The sequence below is a fragment of the Ochotona princeps genome, chromosome 14, assembly GCF_030435755.1.
Source record: "Ochotona princeps isolate mOchPri1 chromosome 14, mOchPri1.hap1, whole genome shotgun sequence".
NCBI lineage: Eukaryota > Metazoa > Chordata > Mammalia > Lagomorpha > Ochotonidae > Ochotona > Ochotona princeps.
In genome coordinates, this window is record NC_080845.1 from 63,211,678 (window position 1) to 63,233,942 (window position 22,265).

General features: G+C 43.5%; 1 protein-coding gene across 1 annotated transcript in view; it reads left to right on the forward strand.

The window, feature by feature from the left end:
• NOL8 (nucleolar protein 8) overlaps positions 1 to 22,265 on the forward strand; it is a 38,220-nt gene that overhangs the window by 9,151 nt on the left and 6,804 nt on the right. The window contains exons 5-12 of the mRNA XM_058672561.1: positions 8,130 to 8,265; positions 9,293 to 9,361; positions 10,901 to 12,718; positions 14,723 to 14,836; positions 15,281 to 15,403; positions 15,685 to 15,775; positions 18,906 to 19,044; positions 19,607 to 19,684. Of these exons, the coding sequence (XP_058528544.1) occupies positions 8,130 to 8,265; positions 9,293 to 9,361; positions 10,901 to 12,718; positions 14,723 to 14,836; positions 15,281 to 15,403; positions 15,685 to 15,775; positions 18,906 to 19,044; positions 19,607 to 19,684 (2,568 nt within the window). The remainder of the gene's footprint in view (positions 1 to 8,129; positions 8,266 to 9,292; positions 9,362 to 10,900; positions 12,719 to 14,722; positions 14,837 to 15,280; positions 15,404 to 15,684; positions 15,776 to 18,905; positions 19,045 to 19,606; positions 19,685 to 22,265) is intronic.

The following is a 22,265-nucleotide window of genomic DNA, read 5'->3' on the forward strand; positions in this document are numbered from 1 at the left end:
CCTATATGCTTTGTAGTTTTACTGTTGTCTAATGCTGATTCAAGTTGTTGTCTAGGAGTTACCAGTTACGATCCTGATAGGTTATGCTTCCCGTCTTCCTCACACCTTTTAGGGAGATGGAAGATTTCTCTGTTCTCCCTCCACATTTCGGAATAACACAGGGTATTAAAAGTATATTAGGTTTTACAGTTCTTTGATTTAGATCATAAGTAGTCTGACTCACATTGATTGTTGATTCATAGATTGCATCACAATATCTTATTGCATTAGATACAGGCTGTTTGAGGTTGAAATAATATTACAATTTATAGGTACTATTTTTCAGATTAACATCATTTCATCTTAAATTAAGGCAAACATGTGGTATCTAACCTTTTGGGATTGACTCATTTCCCTTAGCATTATGGTTTCCAGTTTGGCCCATTTGGCCACAAAAAACTGCATTTCGTTTTTTTTTTTAATAGCTGAGTAGTATTCCATGGAGTAAATGAACCATAGCTTTCTTATCCAGTCTTCTGTTGATGGGCATTTCAGTTGTTTCCAAGTTTTTGCAATTATTGATTGTGCTACTATGAACATAGGGGTGCATGTTGGTTTCTCGTGTAATAGGTGTTTTGGATATATTCCTAGGAGTGCTATTGCTGGATCATATGGTATGCTGATTTTCAGTTGTTTGAGTGTTCTCCATGCTGATTTCCATAGAGGCTGTACAAGTCTGCAGTCCCACCAGCAGTGGCGTAGGGTTCCCTTTTCAAACCCACATCCTCGCCAGCAAGTGTTGTTGGTGATTTTTTGTATGTGAGCCACTCTGATTGGCATTAGGTGGTACTTCATTGATGTCTTAATTTGGATTTCTCTTATTGCCAGAGAGCTTGAGCATTTTTTCATGTTTATTTGACATTTGGGTGTGTTCCTTTGTGAAATGTCTGCCCATTTCCCGTGCCCATTTCTGGAGTGGTTGGTTTGTTTTGGTGTTTTGGTTGTTCTGGAGATCTTTGTATATTCTGGAGATTAGCCCCCTATCGCCTATGTAGTGTGCAAAGATCTTTTCCCATTCTGTGGGTTGCCTTTTTACTTTGTTGATTGTTTCCCCTGCTGTACAGAAGCTTCTTACTTTGATGTAGTCCCATTTGTTTATTTTGGTCTTTATAGCTATTGCTTTTGGTGTCCTTTTTAGGAAGTCAGGTCCAACACTTAAATCTTGTAGGGTGTTTCCAACATTTTCTTCTAAAAGTTTGAAGGTTTCTGGATGTAGGTTTAGGTCTGTTATCCATTTAGATCTGATCTTAGTGTATGGTGAGAGATGTGGGTCTATCTTTTTGTTTCTACAGGCTATCAACCAGTTGTCCCAACAGCATTTATTGAACAGACCTTCCCATTTGCCTGGATTATCGTTTGTCCTTTTGTCAAAGATTATTTGGCTGTACCTGTTTGGGTTCCCATCTGGTGTTTCTATTCTGCTCCATTGATCCTCCTCTCTATTTTTGTGCCAGTACCAGGCTGTTTTGATAACCACTGCCCTATAGTATGTCCAGAGGTCCGGGACTGTGATTCCTCCTGTTAACTTCCTGTTCTTCAGGATGGTTCTAGCTATTCGTGGTTTTTTCTGTTTCCAAATGAACCTTTGTATCATTTTTTTCCAGTTCAGTGAAGAATGTTTTGGATATTTTGATTGGGATTGCGTTGAATGTATATATTGCTTTTGGTAGTATAGACATTTTAATGATATTGATTTTGCCTATCCAGGAACATGGGATGTTGCTCCATCTTTTGAGGTCTTGTTCAGTTTCTTTTTAAGTATTTTGTAGTTTTCTTCAGAAAGATCTCCTACATTTTTGGTTAGATTTATGCCTAGAAAGTTCATACTTTTCTCTGTTATTTTGAATGGTATTTTGCTGGTTAGATCTTTTTCCATCTTGGGGCTGTTTGCATACACTATGGCTATTGATTTTTGTTCATTAATTTTGTACCCTGCCACTCAACCAAACTCTCGTATAAGTTCTAGGAGTCTCTATATTGAGTCTCTTGGTTCTTCTAGGTAAAGGATCATGTCATCTGCGAATAGTGAAAGCTTGACTTCTTCTTTTCCCATTTGAATTCCTTTGATTTCTTTTTCTTGTCTTATGGCCTCTGCGAGTTCCTCTAGAACTATGTTGAATAGCAGTGGTGATAGTGGACATACTTGTCTTGTTTCAGATCTCAGCGGAAAGGGATCCAGTTTTTCTCTATTCAGTATGATGCTGGCTTTGGATTTTTCATATATTGCTTTGATTATGTTGTGAATTGTTCCTTCTATGCCTACCTTGGTTAGGGTTTTTAACATAAAGTGGTGTTGGATTTTGTCAAAAGCTTTTTCTGCATCTGTTGATACTATTATATGATTTTTGGTTTTCAGTTTTTGGATGTGGTGTATCACATTTATGGATTTCCGTATGTTGAACCATCCCTGCATTCCAGGGATGAATCCTACTTGGTCCGGATGAATGATCTGTCTGATGTTTTTTTGAATTCTATTGGCTAGGATTTTGTTGAGAATCTTAGCATCAATGTTCATCAGGGAGATCGGTCTGTAGTTTTCCTTCTCTGTTAATTCTCTATCTGGTTTTGGGATTAAAGTGATGTTCGCTTCATAGAATGAGCTTGAAAGGGTTGCTTCCTTTTCTGTTGTTTTGAAGAGCTTGTAGAGGATTGGGGTTAGCTCTGTTTGGAATGTTTTGTAGAATTCTGCGGTGAAGCCATCTGGGTTAGGGGTTAGGGTTAGGGTTGGGAGATCTTTAATCACTGACTTTATCTCTGCTTCAGTTATGGGTTTATTTAGGTCTTCTGTTGCCTCTGAGGTAAGTTTTGGTAAGTGTTGAGAGTCTAGGAACCTTTCCATTTCCTGGTGGTTTTCTGATTTGTTGGAGTACAGATCTTTGTAGTAATTTCTAATTATTTTCTTGATGGTTACGGTGTCTGTTATGTTGCCTTTTTCATCTTTGATGCTGCTAATTCTCGCTTTCTCTTGTTTTTTCTTTGTCAGTCTGGTCAGTGGGGCGTCTAATTTATTTATCTTCTCAAGAAACCAGCTTTTTGATTGATTTTGTGTATAGTTTTTTGATTTCTATTTGATTTAGTTCCTCCCTTGTTTTGATACTTTCTTGTTTCCTATTGTTTGTGGGGTCATTTTGCTGCTGTTTTTCCAATTTTTGGAGATGTGTGCTTACTTCCTGTATTTGATGCGTTTATTGTCCTTGACATGAGCACCAATTGCAATAAGTTTACCACGTAACACTGCTTTGGCGGTGTCCCACAAGTTTTGGACTGTGGTATCTGAGTTTTCATTGGTTTCCATAAATTTTTTCATTCGTCTTTAATTTCTTCTCTAACCCATTGTTTGTTTAATAGCATATCGTTCAGCCTCCAAGAGTTTCTGTATTTCCTGGGGCATTTTTTTTTGAAAGATTTATTCATTTTATTACAGCCAGATATACAGAGAGGAGGAGAGACAGAGAGGAAGATCTTCTGTCCAATGATTCACTCCCCAAGTGAGCCGCAACGGGCCGATGCGCGCTGATCCGATGCCGGGAACCAGGAACCTCTTCTGGGTCTCCCACGCAGGTGCAGGGTCCCAATGCATTGGGCCATCCTTGACTGCTTTCCCAGGCCACAAGCAGGGAGCTGGATGGGAAGTGGAGCTGCCAGGATTAGAACTGGCGCCCATATGGGATCCCGGGCCGTTCAAGGCGAGGACTTTTAGCTGCTAGGCCCCGCCGCCGGGACCTCCTGGGGCATTTTGAATTGCTGATTTCCAGTTTCATTGCATGGTGGTGTGAGAAGGTACATGGTATGATTCCGATTCTTTTGAAGTTAGTTAGATTTGCTTTGTGTCCTGTCATGTGGTCTATCCTGGAGAAGGTGCCATGCACTGCTGAAAAAAATGTATAATCTGCAGCCTTAGGATGAAATGTTCTGTAGATGTCTGCTAAGTCCAGTTGTATTGTTTGTGTGAGCTCTGTAGCTTCTCTGTTGAGCTTTTGTCTCGTTGCTCTATCTATTGGTGTTAATGGGGTGTTCAGATCTCCCAGGATTATCGTATGTTCGTCTATATCTCCCTTTAAGTCTATAAGTAATTGTTCCACGTAGCTGGGTGCATCTGAACTTGGAGCATAAATGTTAAGGATGGTAATCACTTCCTGATGGATCATTCCTTTCAACAATATAAAATATCCTTGTGATTCCTTTTTGATGTTTGTCACGTTGAAGTCTATATCATCTGAAATTAGGACCACTACAATAGCCGGTTTTTTTTCGTCCATTGGTGTGAAATATCTTTTTCCATCCCTTCACTTTCAGTTTCTTAGCATCTTTTCTGGTTAGAAGTGTCTCTTGTAGGCAGCAGAGGGTTGGGTCCTATTTGTTGATCCAATCTGTTAATCTATGCCTTTTGACTAATGAATTTAGGCCATTTTTGTTAAGGGTTAATATTGAGAGATTGCGATTTTGTCTTGCACTGGCTCCTTCCTCTGCTTCATTTATTTTCCTGTGACTTCACCCCATATCTATGTGATATAAGATATTGTTGGCCTCCAGTCTAGATTATCCCAAAATCTGCCAAGATCAACAAAATTATACTTCAACACAACAAATGGCTAAATGTAAAATGAAATAGACACGAGACAGCTGAATGGTACCCTATAGCCATTTTAAGGTATATAGCAGCCGGTCCTGTATATAAACTAAAATTGAGATGTCAATGAGCTAATCATAGGTTGTGGTTAGAACTTGTTTTTTTTTTTTTTTTTTTTTTTTTTTTTTTTTTAACATACTGGTTACTCAAAACTATGTCAATTCCATAATATTGCAAATTGCTGTTGATGTTATATTGGGACTCTTAATTGACTGATGATATTATACCAGCTCTAACTTCGGACCAGAAATGGTCTCCCCAAGAAACTGTTCAACCCATCTGGACAATAAGTAGCTGGACTCTATGCTTGGTATTTGTTTGCAAGGAAAGAATCTTGATTGAATTTGAACTGTAACGCTGCATCAAGGTGGAGGAATCCACCAGGAGGGAGGGGTGGGGGATTCCCAGAGCCTATGAAACTGTCACATAATGCAAAATAATTAATAAAAAAAAAATATATATATATATATAAAAAGATATTGTTGGCCTCAAACCCTTGACCTCTGCTGCCACCTACTGGGTGACCTGTGATCTTGCTGATCTAGATTTTTTTTTTCTTTGTGACGCCTGGTTTCCCCTCCCCCTACTTCTTCAGTCTGCAGTCTTGTGGGCTCTTTAAAACCGGGTGATATTTATGGTAGGTTTTGAGTGTCCCTTCTGTGGAGTTCTCGTGGCCCTGGGATTGGCACCTCCCAGTGCTGGGGAGCTTCAGTTCCTAGGATCGCTCAGGCTGTTTGTTTCTGAGCCTAGTTACCCTCTCTGGCCCGTCTGCCCAGATCCAAGCCTGCCCAGATCCAAGCCAACAAACAGTTCAGGCATCTTTCACCGCGTTTTGTCCCCAGATCCACCTGCCCATCACCACCTGCTAACGGCGTGCCCTTCCCTGTGTTAGCGACTCCCGGGGGATCTCTCCCCTAATTTCGCTTGCCCGATTTCGCTCGGGTCTCCGCAGCCCAGGGCTCCCTTGTTTGTCCTCAGGTTGCTGACCCCATTCTTGCGCGTTTGTTTTGCCGCCCTGTGCCACCTTTCTCAGCCTTGGCAGGACTGGGGGATTTCCCACAGTGTTCCCCATGGTTCTTTTCCTCTCACTTCAGACTGCTCCCGTCCCTAACTTTTAGGATCCTCGGTTACATCGGTCTAACCCCCCCCTTTTTTTTTTTTTAAGATTCATGTTTTTTAATTGGAAAGGCAGATTTACAGAGAGGAGGAGAGACAGAGAGGAAGATCTTCCTTCCACTGGTTCACTCCCCATGTGGCTGCAATGGCCAGAGGTGCATTGATCTGAAGCCAGGAGCTTCTTCTGGGTCTCCCACATGGGTGAAGGATTCCAAGGCTTTGGGCCGTCCTCTACTGCTATCCCTGGCCACAGGCATGGAGCAGCTGGGATTAGAAGCAGCATCCGTAGGGATCCCTGTGTGTGCAAGGTGAGGACTTTAGCCTCCTAGCCGCTGCACCAGGCCCTGGAGGTGCATTTTGAGGGAGTGGACTTGTAGGTCAGGTTGCAGTTTGGTGTTCTTCAACAGAGAACCTCTGCTTGGGAACATGTGCCTTGCATTCAGCAGCGTTTGAGTGTGTACCCAGGGTGGACTCCGGGCTCCATCCTGAGAGGGCTGAGTGTGTACCCAGGGTGGACTCTGGGCTCCATCCTGAGAGGGCTGAGTGTGTACCCAGGGTGGACTCTGGGCTCCATCCTGAGAGGGCTGAATGTGTACCCTGGGTGGGCTCTGGGCTCCATCCTGAGAGGGCTGAATGTGTACCCTGGGTGGACCTTGGGCTCCATCCTGAGAGGGCTGAGTGTGTACCCTGGGTGGGCTCTGGGCTCCATCCTGAGAGGGCTGAATGTGTACCCTGGGTGGGCTCTGGGCTCCATCCTGAGAGGGCTGAGTGTGTACCCAGGGTGGACTCTGGGCTCCATCCTGAGAGGGCTGAGTGTGTACCCAGGGTGGGCTCTGGGCTCCATCCTGAGAGGGCTGAATGTGTACCCAGGGTGGGCTCTGGGCTCCATCCTGAGAGGGCTGAGTGTGTACCCAGGGTGGACTCTGGGCTCCATCCTGAGAGGGCTGAGTGTGTACCCAGGGTGGACTCTGGGCTCCATCCTGAGAGGGCTGAGTGTGTACCCTGGGTGGACCTTGGGCTCCATCCTGAGAGGGCTGAATGTGTACCCTGGGTGGACCTTGGGCTCCATCCTGAGAGGGCTGAGTGTGTACCCAGGGTGGACTCTGGGCTCCATCCTGAGAGGGCTGAGTGTGTACCCAGGGTGGACTCTGGGCTCCATCCTGAGAGGGCTGTGCTGCTGCCTTGCAGTGTCTGTGCACTTGTGCCTGAGGGGCATGTCTGGGATATTCCAAGTGAAAGACACGGAGCAGTGAGGATTCTTCAGTGCTGTTGTTCAGGCCTAATAAGGGGGGGTACTTTAAATTGGAACTTGGGTGGCATTTTCTCCATTAGGATATCAGAAATGATAAATACTTTACCAACGGGTCTCTGAGGACACTGCTTTCTCATGAGTGCTCCTGGGTGGAGAAAGGACATATAAAATGCCAGATGTGCACAGGCTGAAAGGGGAAAATTAGAGAGCTTGTGATCGGTTTCTCTCCTCTCATGGGGAATTGGGGCATGTGCTGGAATCAACAGCAGTGAGCATTTCTGGGAGAAGCCTTGTGTTGTAGTGTAAGAGACTTGGGGCTGGTACAGTGAGGCGTAGCATGTTAAGCCTCCTCTTGAGGCGCCAGCATCCCACAGTGGCATCAGTACAAGTCCCAGCTGCTCCGCTTTCAATCCAGCTCCCTGCTAATGTGCCTGAGAAAGCAATGTTGGATGGCACTTCAAAAAAAGAGAGAAGCCTTTCAAGACCTCTGAGTGCTCAACTCTGTGCTTCCTGGATGAGGTTTATGTATTGATGCCATCCAGCAATCACAGTGGTGTTGTCAGGATGTGTGATGATGCGGTGAAAAGAACGGCACCCAGCTATCTGCAATGTCATCTGGATTGCACATGTACATGTATAAGTCTACAAATAGAATTAAGATGAAGTTAGTAGACAAAATGGTAATGGTAAGACGTGGGACAAGGATTATGTTTGGTTTTCTTTGTGCTTCCTAATTATTGTATTATGAAAAATTTTTATTGCTTTTTTTCTAACATTATTTGAAGTGCAGAGTTGGAGAGAGCCTTCACCGGTTCATTCCCCAAATGGCCTCAGCAGCCTGGGGTGGGCCCAACTGATGCCAGGAGTCTGAAACTCCATGCCAGGGTCTCCCACATGGGTGACAGGGGCCCAGTTCCCCGGGCTGTCATCTGCTTTCCCAGGTGCTTTACACAGGGAGCTAGAGTGGAAACGGAACAGCTGGGACTTGAGTGGGTGCTCTTACAGTATGTCAGCACCTCAGGCATCTTGACCTGCCGTGCTAGGATGTGGGCCTTGCCTAGTTGATTTACCTGTATTTTCTCTTTGATTCAGATTGGCCCAGGAGAGAGAAGAAGCAAAAGCAAAGAAAGAAAACTCAGCAACAAGTAACAGCAACTTGTTAGAAAAGATGGGAGCAGTGGATTTCCATATGAAAGCTGTGCCAGGGACGGAAGTACCAGGGCACAAGGTGAGTCTGGCAGCCTGAACACCAAGGAACGCAACACGTGGTTCATGTCTACAGGCAGTTGCTCCTTCCTTTTCTTTGAAGCAGTTAAGAGACTACTGAATGGTTTTGAAGGTGCTCTTTGGTTTTGTAGAGACAGTATCAGGGCCAAGTGGAGGCAGTCTGCTAAGGGATACCGGTCACAAAGGGACTCACGTTTAATGTTTGTTAATGGCTGTTACATTTAGGGGGAATTGGGACTTTGTTTTCCTTTTAGAAATATGTTGAATTGGCGTCTTATTGAACAATTAGAACTTACTACAGATAAGAGGTTTGGACATCAGTTCAGCCTTGCTTCTGCTGTTGCACTGGACGTGGACGAGCTGTTGTGTTTTGATTGTGAAGGCATCCTGTGAGGAAGAAACAGGCAGAGTTGCCTTCCCAGCCTAGTACTGAGCACTCAGCACATACCCAGGTCACACCGACAGCCTCCACGGAGCTGACACACCCTTCTCTTTGCGATCTGTCCCTAGCACTAGCGATGTGGTTGGGATTAGCTAATACTAGTCATGTCCTTCACCCCTATTTTCAGTGCTATTTACCGACTGCCACTTCTCTGTATATATCATCTAAGAAGGCAATATCCATCTATTCACAAATTTGTCAGGAATATGTATGTGTTTGTGTAGGGCTTCCTTATGTCAGGTGTGCTGCCTTCAGGCTCAGAGCGTCCTAGGGTATTGCTGAGCCTCTCCCATCCTGGGACAGTGGATGGGAGAAAGGTGCCTTCCGTATGTATGTGAAGCGAGCACACTGGGACTGTTATTTTTATTAGCATTGCCTGTATTTGGGATTACTGACTGCTTCTCATTTTTCCTTTTTGGTTTTCTCACACACCCTTTGTCTTTGAGAATTCATTTCATTGTGACATTACTCATCAATTGCCATACCCCTCTCTGAATTCAGCTTTCAGAAGATTGTAGATGCATTGTTTTTGCCTTTTCTTGTTGTGGGGATATATAAAATATATTGTTTTTATCATTTCTTTTAGAATTGGGTTGTCAGTAAATTTGGAAGAGTCTTACCTGTTCTTCACCTCAAGAATCAACACAAGCGCAAAATATCCTTTGTCTAGGCCTCTCAGGTGAATTACAGTTTGCCACAGTGAGAGATACATGAAACTTTAGAGTTAAAAAAAAAATACCTGCTTCCGCAAACACAGATGTTTATTCAACAGTTTGTATGCTCACAATTTCCCCAAGATAGATCCACTTTCATATGTGAAATATTAGAAAAATCAAAATAATGTAATGAAGGTTTTTATAATCAAGTAATGTGAATGAAGCCAAGAATCAGATTCATTTACTAATTTATACATCTTCCCTTTACACATGGATTCCTGGCTGATTTTTTTTTCTAGCTTAAGGAGCTAAAGAAGGGCAAGAAAGCAAGGGCCATTATAAGAGAAGCCTTCGGAAGAATTGAGGTGAGTTTTGAATGAGTACAAGAGTGCCAGGAAGTGACCCAAGAAAGATAAAAATAGCAGGTAAAATTGTGACAGGACAATGTGGTTGGAGGGACACTACAGTATAAGATGACCAACTTCTGATGTCGGTTTAGGGAGACCAGGTGGTCTGAGACCCTATAGGCCTGGTTTCATGGGCTTCTGAGCAGTGATCCTGACTTGGGACTCAGTCTGAGAGGCAGGAACACTTACGGTGATTCAGACTGAAGGATTGTAATACGCAGTGTTAGAACAGGATAAAGTAGTCTGACTATAGCTAATACTGCCACCTAGAGGCCAGAGAAGCAGCAAGGTATGTCCTCGGATCCAGTGAGATACTGCAATAGCCATTTCTACCCTCTGTGTCAAGGGGACCAGGGCCAGAGAAGTGATGATTTCTTCTTTCCACTTTTGGCTTCCTCTCAGTGGCAACCACTGATAGCAAAGAGGAAGATCTTGAAGGAAGTGGAACCAAGAAATATAGACCTATGTCTGTATATAGCTCAACTCACATAGGACTGGCACGTGTCAAGTAGTCAGTAACCAGTAGTCAGTAACTGCATTAAACCAGTTTACACTGGCCTGTTCATGCGTTAGGAAATCAGTAAATGATAGCTACCATTACAACACATTGATATCAATTGGAAACTTTCTGGGAAATACCAGCAAGCCAACAGGCCCGGTTGAGAGTACTACCTTTTTACTAATGGCCTTAAAGTTGTGTTGCAAAGGGTAAGTCACTATGAAATGGACACCCCTGAGTGAAGAGTCAGAGCCAAGAAGACAGAAATGGCCAAAGAATTTTGAGTTGTCTAGCTATGCCCCGTGAGTTCCCCTCTGCTTTACAGTGTTAGTAAGTAGCCTTGGGCCAGTGTAGTCGGAATGTAATCTGAATGGGTTTCCTGTTATAGCTATATGCACTGCAGATGAACTCCACCAACTGATAATGATATTGCTTAAGTTTTAACTCGGGAGATGTCATAGAAAGCTTGATTCCACAGACTTTGAAAAATTACAAGGTGAAGTCCTCATTTTGTTGATAGGAAAGTGAGAGTAAGGTAAAATAAATGATTCCTTAGACATTAAACTGCGTTGTTGTATTTGACCAGATTGCTAGGTTTCGCCACTTGATTTTGTTCCTTGACTTTGAGTCACATAATAAAATATGATCCATCCAAGTACTGCCACAACCTAAAGAAGATTGGGGAGGATTTCACGGAGACAGTTCCTGTATCAAGCCTCACCTGGGAGCTGCAAGGAGGGGATGACGCTATGAGTAAGAAACGGCGAGGAGAATTCTCTGACTTCCGTGGCCCTCCCAAGAAAATAGGAAAAAGGCTGAAGGGTGAGGGTTCCAGCGGGTCTGTGGTTGTGAGTCCAAGGGGCCATCAAATGGCAGAGAGTAGCTCATCAGTCCAGCAGCAAGCCACACAGAAAACACCTTCTGATTCAGTTACTCATAAGTCACTCTCTGCACCTGGCTTCAGAACTCAGAAAGTCAGAAATGTACTTTTTCAGACTTCTAGTTTAGAGAATGCCTGGAAGAGAAATAGCACGTCTGATGACGATATTGATTCTGAGGAGGAATTAAGAGCAATGATTGCAGAAGAGGAAAATTCACAGAGAACTCCGTGTTCCTCAATCAATGAATCCGAAAATGATGCTTTTGAAGTTGTAAAAGAGGATTTCAAGTCCAATGTTTGCAAACTTGATTCTTTAGCAAATTTACATATCAAAACTAATAGCTCTGGGCATCGTAGCAATGTGGACAATGATGGTGGGTATGACTCAGGAGATACCGATGAAATCCTTGCAGTGAACAAAACAGCCAGCAAGATAAAAAATAGTACAGAATGTTCACAAACGGAAAAAGCTACCCACAGAAAAAATTTGAAGAACAAAGAAAACTGTGAGCTTTCTGATCCGTGTATTAATGTACGAAAAAGAAAAAGCAATATAAAGCCAGCCCTAAGTAACGGACCAGAGCATCTTAAGCATAAACTTTCACCTGACTCCAGTAGCAGTGAAGATGTCGGTTCTGCTTCTGAGTCCGAAGGAGATGAGGAATACAACACCATCATGAGAAACTGTCCTCGTCTGAGCCTCACTCTGGCTGATTTGGAACAAATGGCCGCCTGTGATACGCAAATTACAGAAGAAGATACTGAGAGCAAGAGCCCAGAAACTACCACCTGCTCCAAGATGAACAAGGCCCCCAGGAGTCCCAGAACTCCCCGTGGCCTCTGCAGAGGCAGGCAGTGCATCAATCCTGAGGAAATTGTAGCTTCCCTGTTAGAAGAAAGCAGCTGTGATAAACAGAAACCGAAGGAAAACTTCAAGCCGAAATTCCAGGCTTTTAAGGGAATAGGCAGTCTCTATGGAGAGGAATCGGAGAACAAGTCCTTGAAAGACAGTCCTGCTTCTAACAATAAGAATAGGTCTTCCTCGAAACAGGAGTCTAGTAGCATTTCTGTGGAAAATCGGTTCCCGTTTCCTAATGGCCCAACCAGCAAACTGACTTCCTTCCAACACACAGAGAAGGAACATGAGTCAAACGACACTCAGCTTCAGAGAGCAGGGTCTGTGTTGGAGCATCAGCGCTTCAAGGTGCTGTCCCCTAGCAGTTCAGAAAAGGGAAACAGAGCTTCTGTTTCTGGGCTGGTGCCATCGAAAGGTAAGAACTCCTTAAGTCACAGGGCAGACCATGACAAAGACAGTTGCCAGAGCACCACAGAAATAGAGGGAGCAAGATCCGATCCAGGCACATCACTTCGGAAGTCCCCGAAAGTGTCTCTAAGGAGAGAGAATCAGGACAGCAGCATTCATGTCTCACGTACTGTCAGTGAGTTGTCCGACGTGAGTGCTAAGGAGAAACACGCTGAGGACAATCGGAAGCGTTTGGCGGCCCTGGAGGCGAGGCAGAGAGCAAAGGAGGCGCAGAAGCAGCTGGTGCGCAGCGCGCTGGCAAACGTGGTAAGTGTGCCTGCAGTCTGGGGGGTTAACACCTACCAGTACACAGTCCGATTCTTACTCTCTGTTTAGGTAGGTACAATTCTTTTTTTTTTTTTAGGTCTTTTTTTTTTTTTTAATTGGAAATATAAATATACGAAAAGAAAGAGATTCGGAGAGAAAGATTTGCCATCTACTGGTTCACTCCCCAAGTGGCCCCAACAGCCAGAGGGAGCTGAGCCAAAAGGAAGTCAGGAGCCAGGAGCCTCTTCTGGGTTTCTCACATGGGTGCAGGGTCCCAAGGCTTTGGGCCGTCCTCAACTGCTTTCCCAGGCCACAAGCAGGGAGCTGGATGGGAAGTGGGGCCTCCAGGTTTAGAACCAGCATTCACATGGGATCCCGGGCATGCAGGGCAAGGATTTAGCCACTAGGCTGTTGTACCAGGTCGAGAGCTTATCAGTAGTAATCAGTTTTTTTAAAAAGAATTTATTTATTGGAAAGTCAGATTTACAGAGCAAAGGAGAGACAGAAAGATCTTCCATCCACTGGTTCATTCCCCAAGTGGCTGAGCTGATTCAAAGCCATGAGCCAACAACTTCTTCTGGGTCCCCCACACAGGTGCAAGGTTCCAAGGCTTTGGGCCTTGACTGCTTTCCCAGGCCATAAGCAGAGCTGGAAGAAAAGTGGAGCAACAGGATATGAACTGGTGCCCATATGGGATCCTTCTGAATGCAAGGTGGAAGATTAAGCTACTAGGCTATCACACTGGATCCCAGTTTTATATTTAGCATCGGAGTTTTCCTGTCACAAATATTTAGTATGAATACATCATAAATGAAAGAACATTACATTCTGTTTGCCGAAAAATATTAAAATATGTATTTATTTGCATTCTGTTTACTAATAAAAAGATTTTTTTTTGTTCGTTGGGTTACTTCCAAAATACCCACAATACTTCTTTTGGGTCAGACCAGAGGCAGAAGCCCTAAACCCAATCCAGTTGTGTTGTCTGAGTGGCAGAGATCCAAGCATCTGAGTCATTGGCTACCTGCCAGAGTGTTCCCCAGCAGAAAGCTGCAATCGACTGTGGCAGGACTTGAACCATGGCACTCTGGTATCATATGTGTGCAACCCAAGTGGGATTTTTTTTTTTTTAAAGATTTATTTTTATTTGAAAGGCTGATTTACAGACAAAGGAGAAACAGAGAAAGATCTCCCATGTGCTGGTTCGCTCCTGAGATGGCCTCAGTGGCACTAGGTGGGCCAGTCCAATGCATGGAGTCTGGAGCTGCTTCCAGGTTCTCTCACTTGGGTGCAGGGCCCTAATAATGTAACTACCAGGGCATCCAAAGCATAGTACACTTATGTATTATGTATTTTGTCAAACTAAGATGGAGTTTGTGTGTTTTTGTAAGAAAGAAAATTCACATCCACTTGATCATTCTCAAGTGCCTGTATTGGCAAGATCTGAAGCTAGAAGTCAGATTCGCCCGTGGGGTGACAGAAATCCAGTTGAGCCGTTACCTGTAACTTCTGCAAGTCTATGTCAGTGGGAAGGTCGAGTCAGGACCAGAGCTGGCAATAAACCCTGGTGTAAACAAAGGTATCTCAACTCCTAAATACCTGCTGCTGAGAATGGCTTTTTAGTAGAAGACAGACCCAGTATAGCCTGCAAAGCTTAAAGTATTTATTCTTTGACCCGCTATAGAAAAAATTTTGCCAACCACTTGGCAAGATCCTTAAGGCCATGATGAAACAAATCAGATGGTCAAATCTGGACTCCTAGAGAGCCCTTGGGAGACAGAGTCAAGGCAGCAATGGCAGAGTAGATTTGAAAGATCGCAAGAATGTTGAATTGAGGAGACTTGAGTCAGCGCGAATGAAGACAAAGGGGTCATGTGTTTCTGTGTTGGGCAGTAAACATGTCCCCTAGGGGAGGGACAGGGCGTACATGTGGCAGGCAGTGGACGTGGCAGGTGTGGTTCGTTAGACTGTGCTGAAGTGTGACGCTCCTGGTGGTCTCCCTAGGATGGTCATCCTGAGAACAAGTCCACGCACATCATCTTCAGCTCTGCCAGTGAAAGTGAAGAGGAGGACACGCACCCTCAGGCACAGAGCAGGCTGGAAGCAGAACTGGTGAAAGTAAGATGTGGAGGGCGTCCTGATGCGCCTTCATCTGATGTTGCGAATCCATTTGTGTGTTGTGTTCCAAAACTCTACAATTACCCGTCAACATGAAATCATCTGGGGTGCCACATGGGAGACTCGGGGCACCACGAGCCGCCACCTGCTGAAATCAGGGATCGCGGACATGTTGTTCTGCAGGAAGCTGTATCCCCCATGTCATCCGCAGGGTGACATCAGTGTTACTGGGAGCACTGCAGACACACATGCTGTTTGCCTCTCAAATCCAGGCTGCTTTAGGGCGATCTGAGTCAGGCGCCTCCCCTGGACCTGTTGTCCACGCATTCCTGTTACATGCATCTGGATCGTTGTTTTTTAAATGTGGGGACTTTTACGTGATGAAGAGAATGCTGATTGCCTCAGTTACTTAACATCTCTGTTCATTCTGTGTCTGCTTACCAGGAACCTGTGGGCAAAGCATCTGGGAAGCTGTTTGAGAGCAGTGACGATGAAGAATCTGATTCTGAGGATGACAGTGACAGGTTCAAAATTAAACCTCAGTTTGAGGGCAGAGCCGGACAGAAGGTTAGTTTAAGACTGAAAATAATAAAAGTTGCGACAGGTCGCTATCCTTTGACATAGCCCGTAAATCTGGATGGTCATGGGTAGATGTTAGCGCCCATTCTAGTGTGATGTTTAACTTGGGAGCGAGTCCTCTGTGGTCCTCTCTGACCATTCAGAGTGAGGCTACATGGACAGGTTCACCTGATGGATTTCCTGTCATGACGAGGTTCACGCAGAGCCTTCAGTAGAAGCAGTTTCTTGGGGATGTAGCAGTCCTTTGTTTCTGCTTTCTGTCGTTGTAGCTCATGGATTTACAGTCTCACTTTGGCAACGATGACAGATTCCGCATGGACTCCCGGTTTCTGGAGAGTGACAGCGAAGGGGAGCAGGAAGGTAAAAGCTTCATTATTCAAATCATCCTGACGTCAGAACCGCAGCCCAAGACATTAGATTGAGGATTTTGTCACCAAGTGTCTAGTTGACTTAGCATTTCTTAGGTACATTTTAAATTATTTAATGAGCATCTGTTATTTGAAGCTGAAAGGGCAGGTAGAGGACATCCATCCAAGATCCTCTGACATCTTGTCCGTGACGTGAGCAGCAGGTGAGGTGCGTCCCTGACAGCACCTGTTGGCAACATGGCCGGTTCTGGCCGAGAGCATGAAGCTACTCTTTCCAATGGGTAGAGTATTCATCTTCCTTCAGTGGGCAGCATGGGTGCTTATTTTTTGAAAAAGCAAAATACCATTAATTGCCATGCGACCTGGCTTCATTTTTTCTTTGGCTGTATTGTATAGTAGTAATAATGCCATCAGAAGCATCAAAACTGTTTTTATTTTCAACTTCTTATAGGATTTCTTTCCAGCTGTAGTTCCAAACTATGTAAGACATTCTGTTCTTACATACCCGCCTTGAACCTAATTGTCTTTCTTAGTCTCAGAACTTTCTTCCTTTTGTTTCTTCCTAATCCCATTCATAGTTCTTGTTAATCTCCTTTTCACTTTTAATTCCATATTTCCCATTTCTCCTTTCTTCCTTTTCTTTTCAAAGACATGTTAGAGCTCATGAATCCCCAAAACCCATTCGTACAGCCCTGCCAGTTTTCAAGTTTCCGTTTCCTTTCTCTTTCACTTCTAAATTTGAAATGAAAAATCAAATTATGTTTAATTCAGTAATAGCAATTTTTTTGTTGTTGTTTTGAAAAGTTGCTTATTTATTCGTTGGAAAGGCAGAGGGACGAAAAGGGAGAGATCTTCTATCTTTTGGTCCACTCTCCAATGGCCTCAAAGGCTGGAAGTGGGCCAAGCCAAAGCCAGAAGCCCGCCGGCTTGGGCCATCTTCTGCAGCCTTCCCAGACAGGTCAGCAAGAGGTTGGATTAGAAACAGAGTAACTAGGACTTGCTATGCTAACATCATCAGCGGTTGCTTATCCCACTGTACCACAAAGCCAGTCCCTGGTGGTTGGCTTTTTGTGGAAGACCATCCCTGGCTTAATCCTCTGAATTCTCTGAGATCGTTAGTATTAGTATTGCACATTTCAGGAAGGAGGTTCAGAGAGGCTTGTTGTCAGTTCTCCAGGGTCTGTACCACCTTACGCTTCAGGTCTTCCACTCAAGATTTCACGTTGAAAGCTCAGGAATGAGCAGAGCCTCGTGACGTAGCCTGCATTTAGAGTCTCCTTACAGACTTCTGATCCTTTGTCCTTCAATGCTATGAATAGCTTTTTAACCCTTAGGTCTTCCCTTTGCCTACAGATGGAGGCTCTTTCTAATGTTCTGTGAGCCCCAGGACTTTAGCCATTACTTGAATCTGAGCATTTGCTAAATTTGGGTTTTTGCTCCAGACTGATTTTTCTTATTTGCTGTATATTTCACATAGACCATCCTTAGTTTAAAACTTAGCAAGTCCAAAGTTGAATTTCTCACTCTGGAAAGTGAGCGCTTCCAAACCTTTCTGTGTGTTTTGAAGGTAGACAGAAATGGACGCTCTGTGCTTCCTTTCTGTTTGCCCTGTAAATAAGCAGCACATTCAGGCTGTATCATCCGGAGAGCTTCCCAGCACTGTATTCTGTTCCTTCATGATTGCCATTTGGTAAAAATTAAAGTTGTTTCTGAAAGTCAGAATCGACTGAACACTGGCAGTGTTCAGTGTTCAAACCAATGCAACATAAAAAGCTGCACTTTCTTCCTTCATTGTGTTTCTGGTACCTGCAGTTGCTTGATCCACTCAGATACCTTCTCAGCCCCTTTGAGCCCTCAGAAACTTCAGGAACATCTCTAGAAAAAAAATCATTATTCTACTTACATTTCTGTTAGTTTATTTTATTCTGCACAAAGTTACTTAGATTCCTTTTGTAACCCATACTTAAAATTAGTTATTTAATCTTGTTCTCTGCCATTTGTTTCTAATACTTGAGATTGCAGCCTGTAAGATTCCATGTTGCCTTTGTGTACTTGGCACATGGCTTTCCTCCTGAAGTTTTTATTACAGACTCAAAAGTTGATGGGGCTGGCATGGTAACATAGCAGACTGATCCTCCACCTGTCGCACCAGCATCTCATATAGGCACCGTTCATGTCCCGGCTACTCCACCTCTGATCCAATTCCCTGCTTATGGCCTGGCAAAGTAATGGCATATGGTCCAAGTCCTTGGAGACCAAGCAGTAGCTCCTGACTCCTGGCTTTGGATTGGATCAGCTGCAGCCATTTATGGCCGTGTAAGGAATGAACTGGCAGGTGGAAGAACTCTCTCCTGTCTCCTCTCTGTAGATCTGCCCTTCCACTTACCATTTTTCACCATTTCTCTCATTTTTAGCTATGCATGCAATTTAGATTCATTTATTAGAATGTTTAAAATAGTCAAAGAATAATCAGTTTATATAAAAAATTTATTTTTATTAGAAACACAGATTTACAGAGAAAGAGAGACAGAAATATCTGCCATGTGCTAGTTTACTCTCCAGTTGGCTGCAGTGGCAAGGCTGGGCTGATGCAAAGCCAGGAGCTAGGATCTTCTGTGTCTCCTGCATGGATGCAAGGGCCCAAGGATGTGGTCTGTCTTCTGTTGCCTTCCCAGACCATTAGCTGAGAGCTGTGTTGGAAGTTGCGCTGGTGGGACTTGATTTGTCACTCATAGAGGTGTTATTACTGCAGGCAGAGGCTTACTTTGTTATGCTACAGCCCTAGCCCCAGAATAATCACTTTAGATACGTGATTATATCTTGTTGGATTAATGTTTGTCAATCTTGTTCATACAAATTTTAAACTTGGCATAGAAAACCATTCAATCCAAATTTCATTTCTATAATTGCAAATAAAAGTGGGACTTTTTCTTTGATAGTCAGACAGATTTTGGGTTTGCTGTGGCCTAACAATCTGGGGCTAGAGAAGGTAATGAAATGAGGTGAAGCATTTCTTAGCCTGATGGGCTTTGCAACTCACAGGTATTTGGTTACGTTTTGGAGCCTGAGATTTCTTAAGATATATTGACCATGATATTACTAAGTATCTTTTTGTGTCAAAGAGGTGAATGAAGAAAAAACTACTGAGGAAGAAGAATTTGCTGCAGAAAAAAAGCAAGCCCTGAATGTGGTACAGAGTGTTTTGAATGTGAATTTAAGCAGTTCTTCAAGCAAGGGATCAGCGACTGCGAAGAAATTTAAGTATGGTTTATGTTCCATCCCATTCTACTTTTTTCCTTTGCCATGAATTCCTTCTTAGACTCAGTTTAAAACTGAACTATTCTGAATTTCCCTGGGAAAGCAGTAGGCAGTATGTATCAGATCTTATACATGTACTGATCTTTAGCCCATTGATTCACTTCGAAAAAAGTAAAATATGTCTTTCTAGACTTTGATGTCATAGCGGCTTTGCTTTTAGTAATGTAACTTTTGCAAAACAATTTTACCTGTTAACTATAAAACTGTTAAACTATGTAAATGTAACTATTATGAAATTTTAAAAATGTAATTTACAAAGATTAATACAAGAAAAGCCCTGTACACCATTATCCAGCATCTTCAATCACCAACACATGATGCATTATCAGTTTTCTCCACTGTTCCTTTATCCATCCCCTGCCTTACCAGTGAGATATTTTATGCACATCACAGCTATTATTTCATTTTATCTTAGGAATTTTAGGATGTTTCAAACAGTTTCATCTTGCCCCAATCCCAAGATCTAAATACTGGTGTCTGATTTACTGCTCCTTTTCTTATACAGGGACATCATACGTTATGATCCAACGAGACATGACCATGCCACTTATGAAAGGAAAAAAGATGATAAACCAAAAGAAAGGTATGGCCATTATTTCATCTCATTTTAAAGATTTTTTTTATTATTATTATTGGAAAGCCGGATATGCAGAGAGGAGGAGAGACAGAGAGGAAGATCTTCCGTCCGATGATTCACTGCCTAAGTGGCCGCAACGGCTGTTGCTGCGCTGATCCAAAGCCAGGAGCCAGGAACTTCTTTCCGGGTCTCCCACACAGGTGCAGGGTCCTAAAGCTTTGGGCCGTCCTTGACTGCTTTCCCAGGCCACAAGCAGGGAGCTGGATGGGAAGTGGAGCTGCCAGGATTAGAACCGGCGCCCATATGGGATCCTGGCATGTGCAAGGCGAGGACCTTAACCACTACACTATCACGCCAGACCCTTGGCTCTCTCTTTTTTTTTTATTTTATTTATTTTTATTACAAAGTCAGATATACAGAGAGAAGAGACAGAGAGGAAGATCTTCCGTCCGATGATTCACTCCCCAAGTGAGCCGCAACGGCCAGTGCATGCCAATCCGAACCTGGGAACCAGGAACCTCTTCCAGGTCTCCCACGCAGGTGCAGGGTCCCAGTGCATTGGGCCGTCCTTGACTGCTTTCCCAGGCCACAAGCAGGGAGCTGGATGGGAAGTGGAGCTACCGGGATTAGAACCGGCGACCATATGGGATCCTGGCGCGTTCAAGGCAAGGACTTTAGCTGCTAGGCCACGCCGCCGGGCCAGGCTCTGTCTCTTAAAAGGACACTAAGGGTTTGATTTTGGTTCTGCTGAAATCATCTGCATGATCTCATCTAAGTCCTTAACTTACTGCTTAGGACACTTTGTGCAAATAAGGTAAAATTGATCGGCTTGAGGAATCGGAATGTGGACATACGTTTTGAAATGCTAACATTCAACCTACATTGCTGTAGTGTGGTAGAAGTGTCACTCTCCAGGGCTGGTATGTGCAGTGTAGCAGAGTAAGCCACTGCCTGTGATGCCAGCAACAAGTCTCTTCTGATCCAGATCCCTGCTGATGCAGCTGGAGAAGCAGAAGGTGGCCCAAGTACTTGGGCTCCCACCCAAATAAGAGATCCTAACAGAGGCCTAGGCTTCTGGCTTCAGCCTGGCCCACCCCCAGCAATTGGGACTATTTGGGAAAGTGGAAAACCCGATAAAAAAATCCCTCTTTGGCTCTCCGTCTCTGTGTTACTGTTTCAAGGAAAATAAGTAAACCTTTTGTTTGTTTAATTTTCCTACATATTTGCATTCAGTTTGTTAATAAAGCAAATGCATGAAGTAGCCAATAATTAATTGGTTTAAATCCTTAATATTTCCGACTCTTAGTAGCAGCTTAAATCACTAAAACAATGTAGTATCTTGATTGGATCTTGATTCAAAAAAATGTATTTGTAGAGAAACAGTGAAAAACAGAATGAAGTCCAAGTTCAGTTGATAACAGTGTTGATCTTTTATTTTTGACAATTTATCATAATTATGTGAGTTATTGCATTATAGGAAAGTGGTGAAAGATATTTGGGGATTCTGTTCTTGCAATTGTGAATCTAAAATTGTCCCAAACTTAAAGAGTTCTTTTCAGGAGTAACATTAGACCAATGTAGATATAATGGTCCTTCCAATGTACAATTTGTGTATGTTATTTCAGAAAACCCACATTGAACACAAAAAGGGGATTAATTTATAAAATATATTATTCTTGTTTTTGTCTATATGTAGTTATTATTTTTGTAGCATAACAAATTGCCCAAAACATAGCATCTTAAAAGCAAAGTGCTTATTATTGCCAAGTTTCTGTGAGTTGAAAGCTTGGGATGCGCCGCCTTAGCTTTTGGTCAGTATTTCTCGACAGATTATAGTCAGAATGTTGCCCTAGATTTTAATCTTCACAAAACTGATTGGACGGATATGGTTTCTAGGAAGGTTCCCTCACCTGGCTGTTGGCAGGCGGTCTGACTCTTGACCATTAGAATCTCCTTTAGGCTGCTTCTGTTCCCCACCAGTGAGCTGGCATCCCTCAAGACAGGTGACCCAATAAAGAAAGGAAAGGAACCAACAAATGCCTTCTGATTTAGTCTTTAAAGTCACACAGCTGCTGCATCTGCCTTACTTGTTTTTCCTCAAACAAGTCACTACACCCATCCTGTACTGTAATAGGAGTGGGTACCACCACCTGTTGAAGGAAGAAATATCGAAGAATTTATGGACGTGAAAGTTCAACCATGGTCGGCCGTCTGGCTGCAGTTTACCACACACCCAATATACCCACTTCCTCCTTAGATTTCTCAGATGTCTCATGCTTTTTTAAGCATCACCTCTAAATTGAGGATGTTGTCATCCAGGTCAGATCCAGGTCTTTGAATATAGCATATTGGATGTTCTCTTTGACTAGAAGATTGTGAACTGAAGACGCATGCGTGTGGTGAGCATTTGGTAGTTAGGAAGCCCTTGGATGCCCTTATCCCTTACCGGATTGCCAAGGTCAAGACCTAGCTCCACTTCCCATTCCTGCTGCTGCTGCACATTCCTGGAATCAGCAGTGGTAACTAAGGAGCTGGTTTCCTGACACCCACATGAGAGACCTGGATTGATTCGGGGATCTCAGCTTTG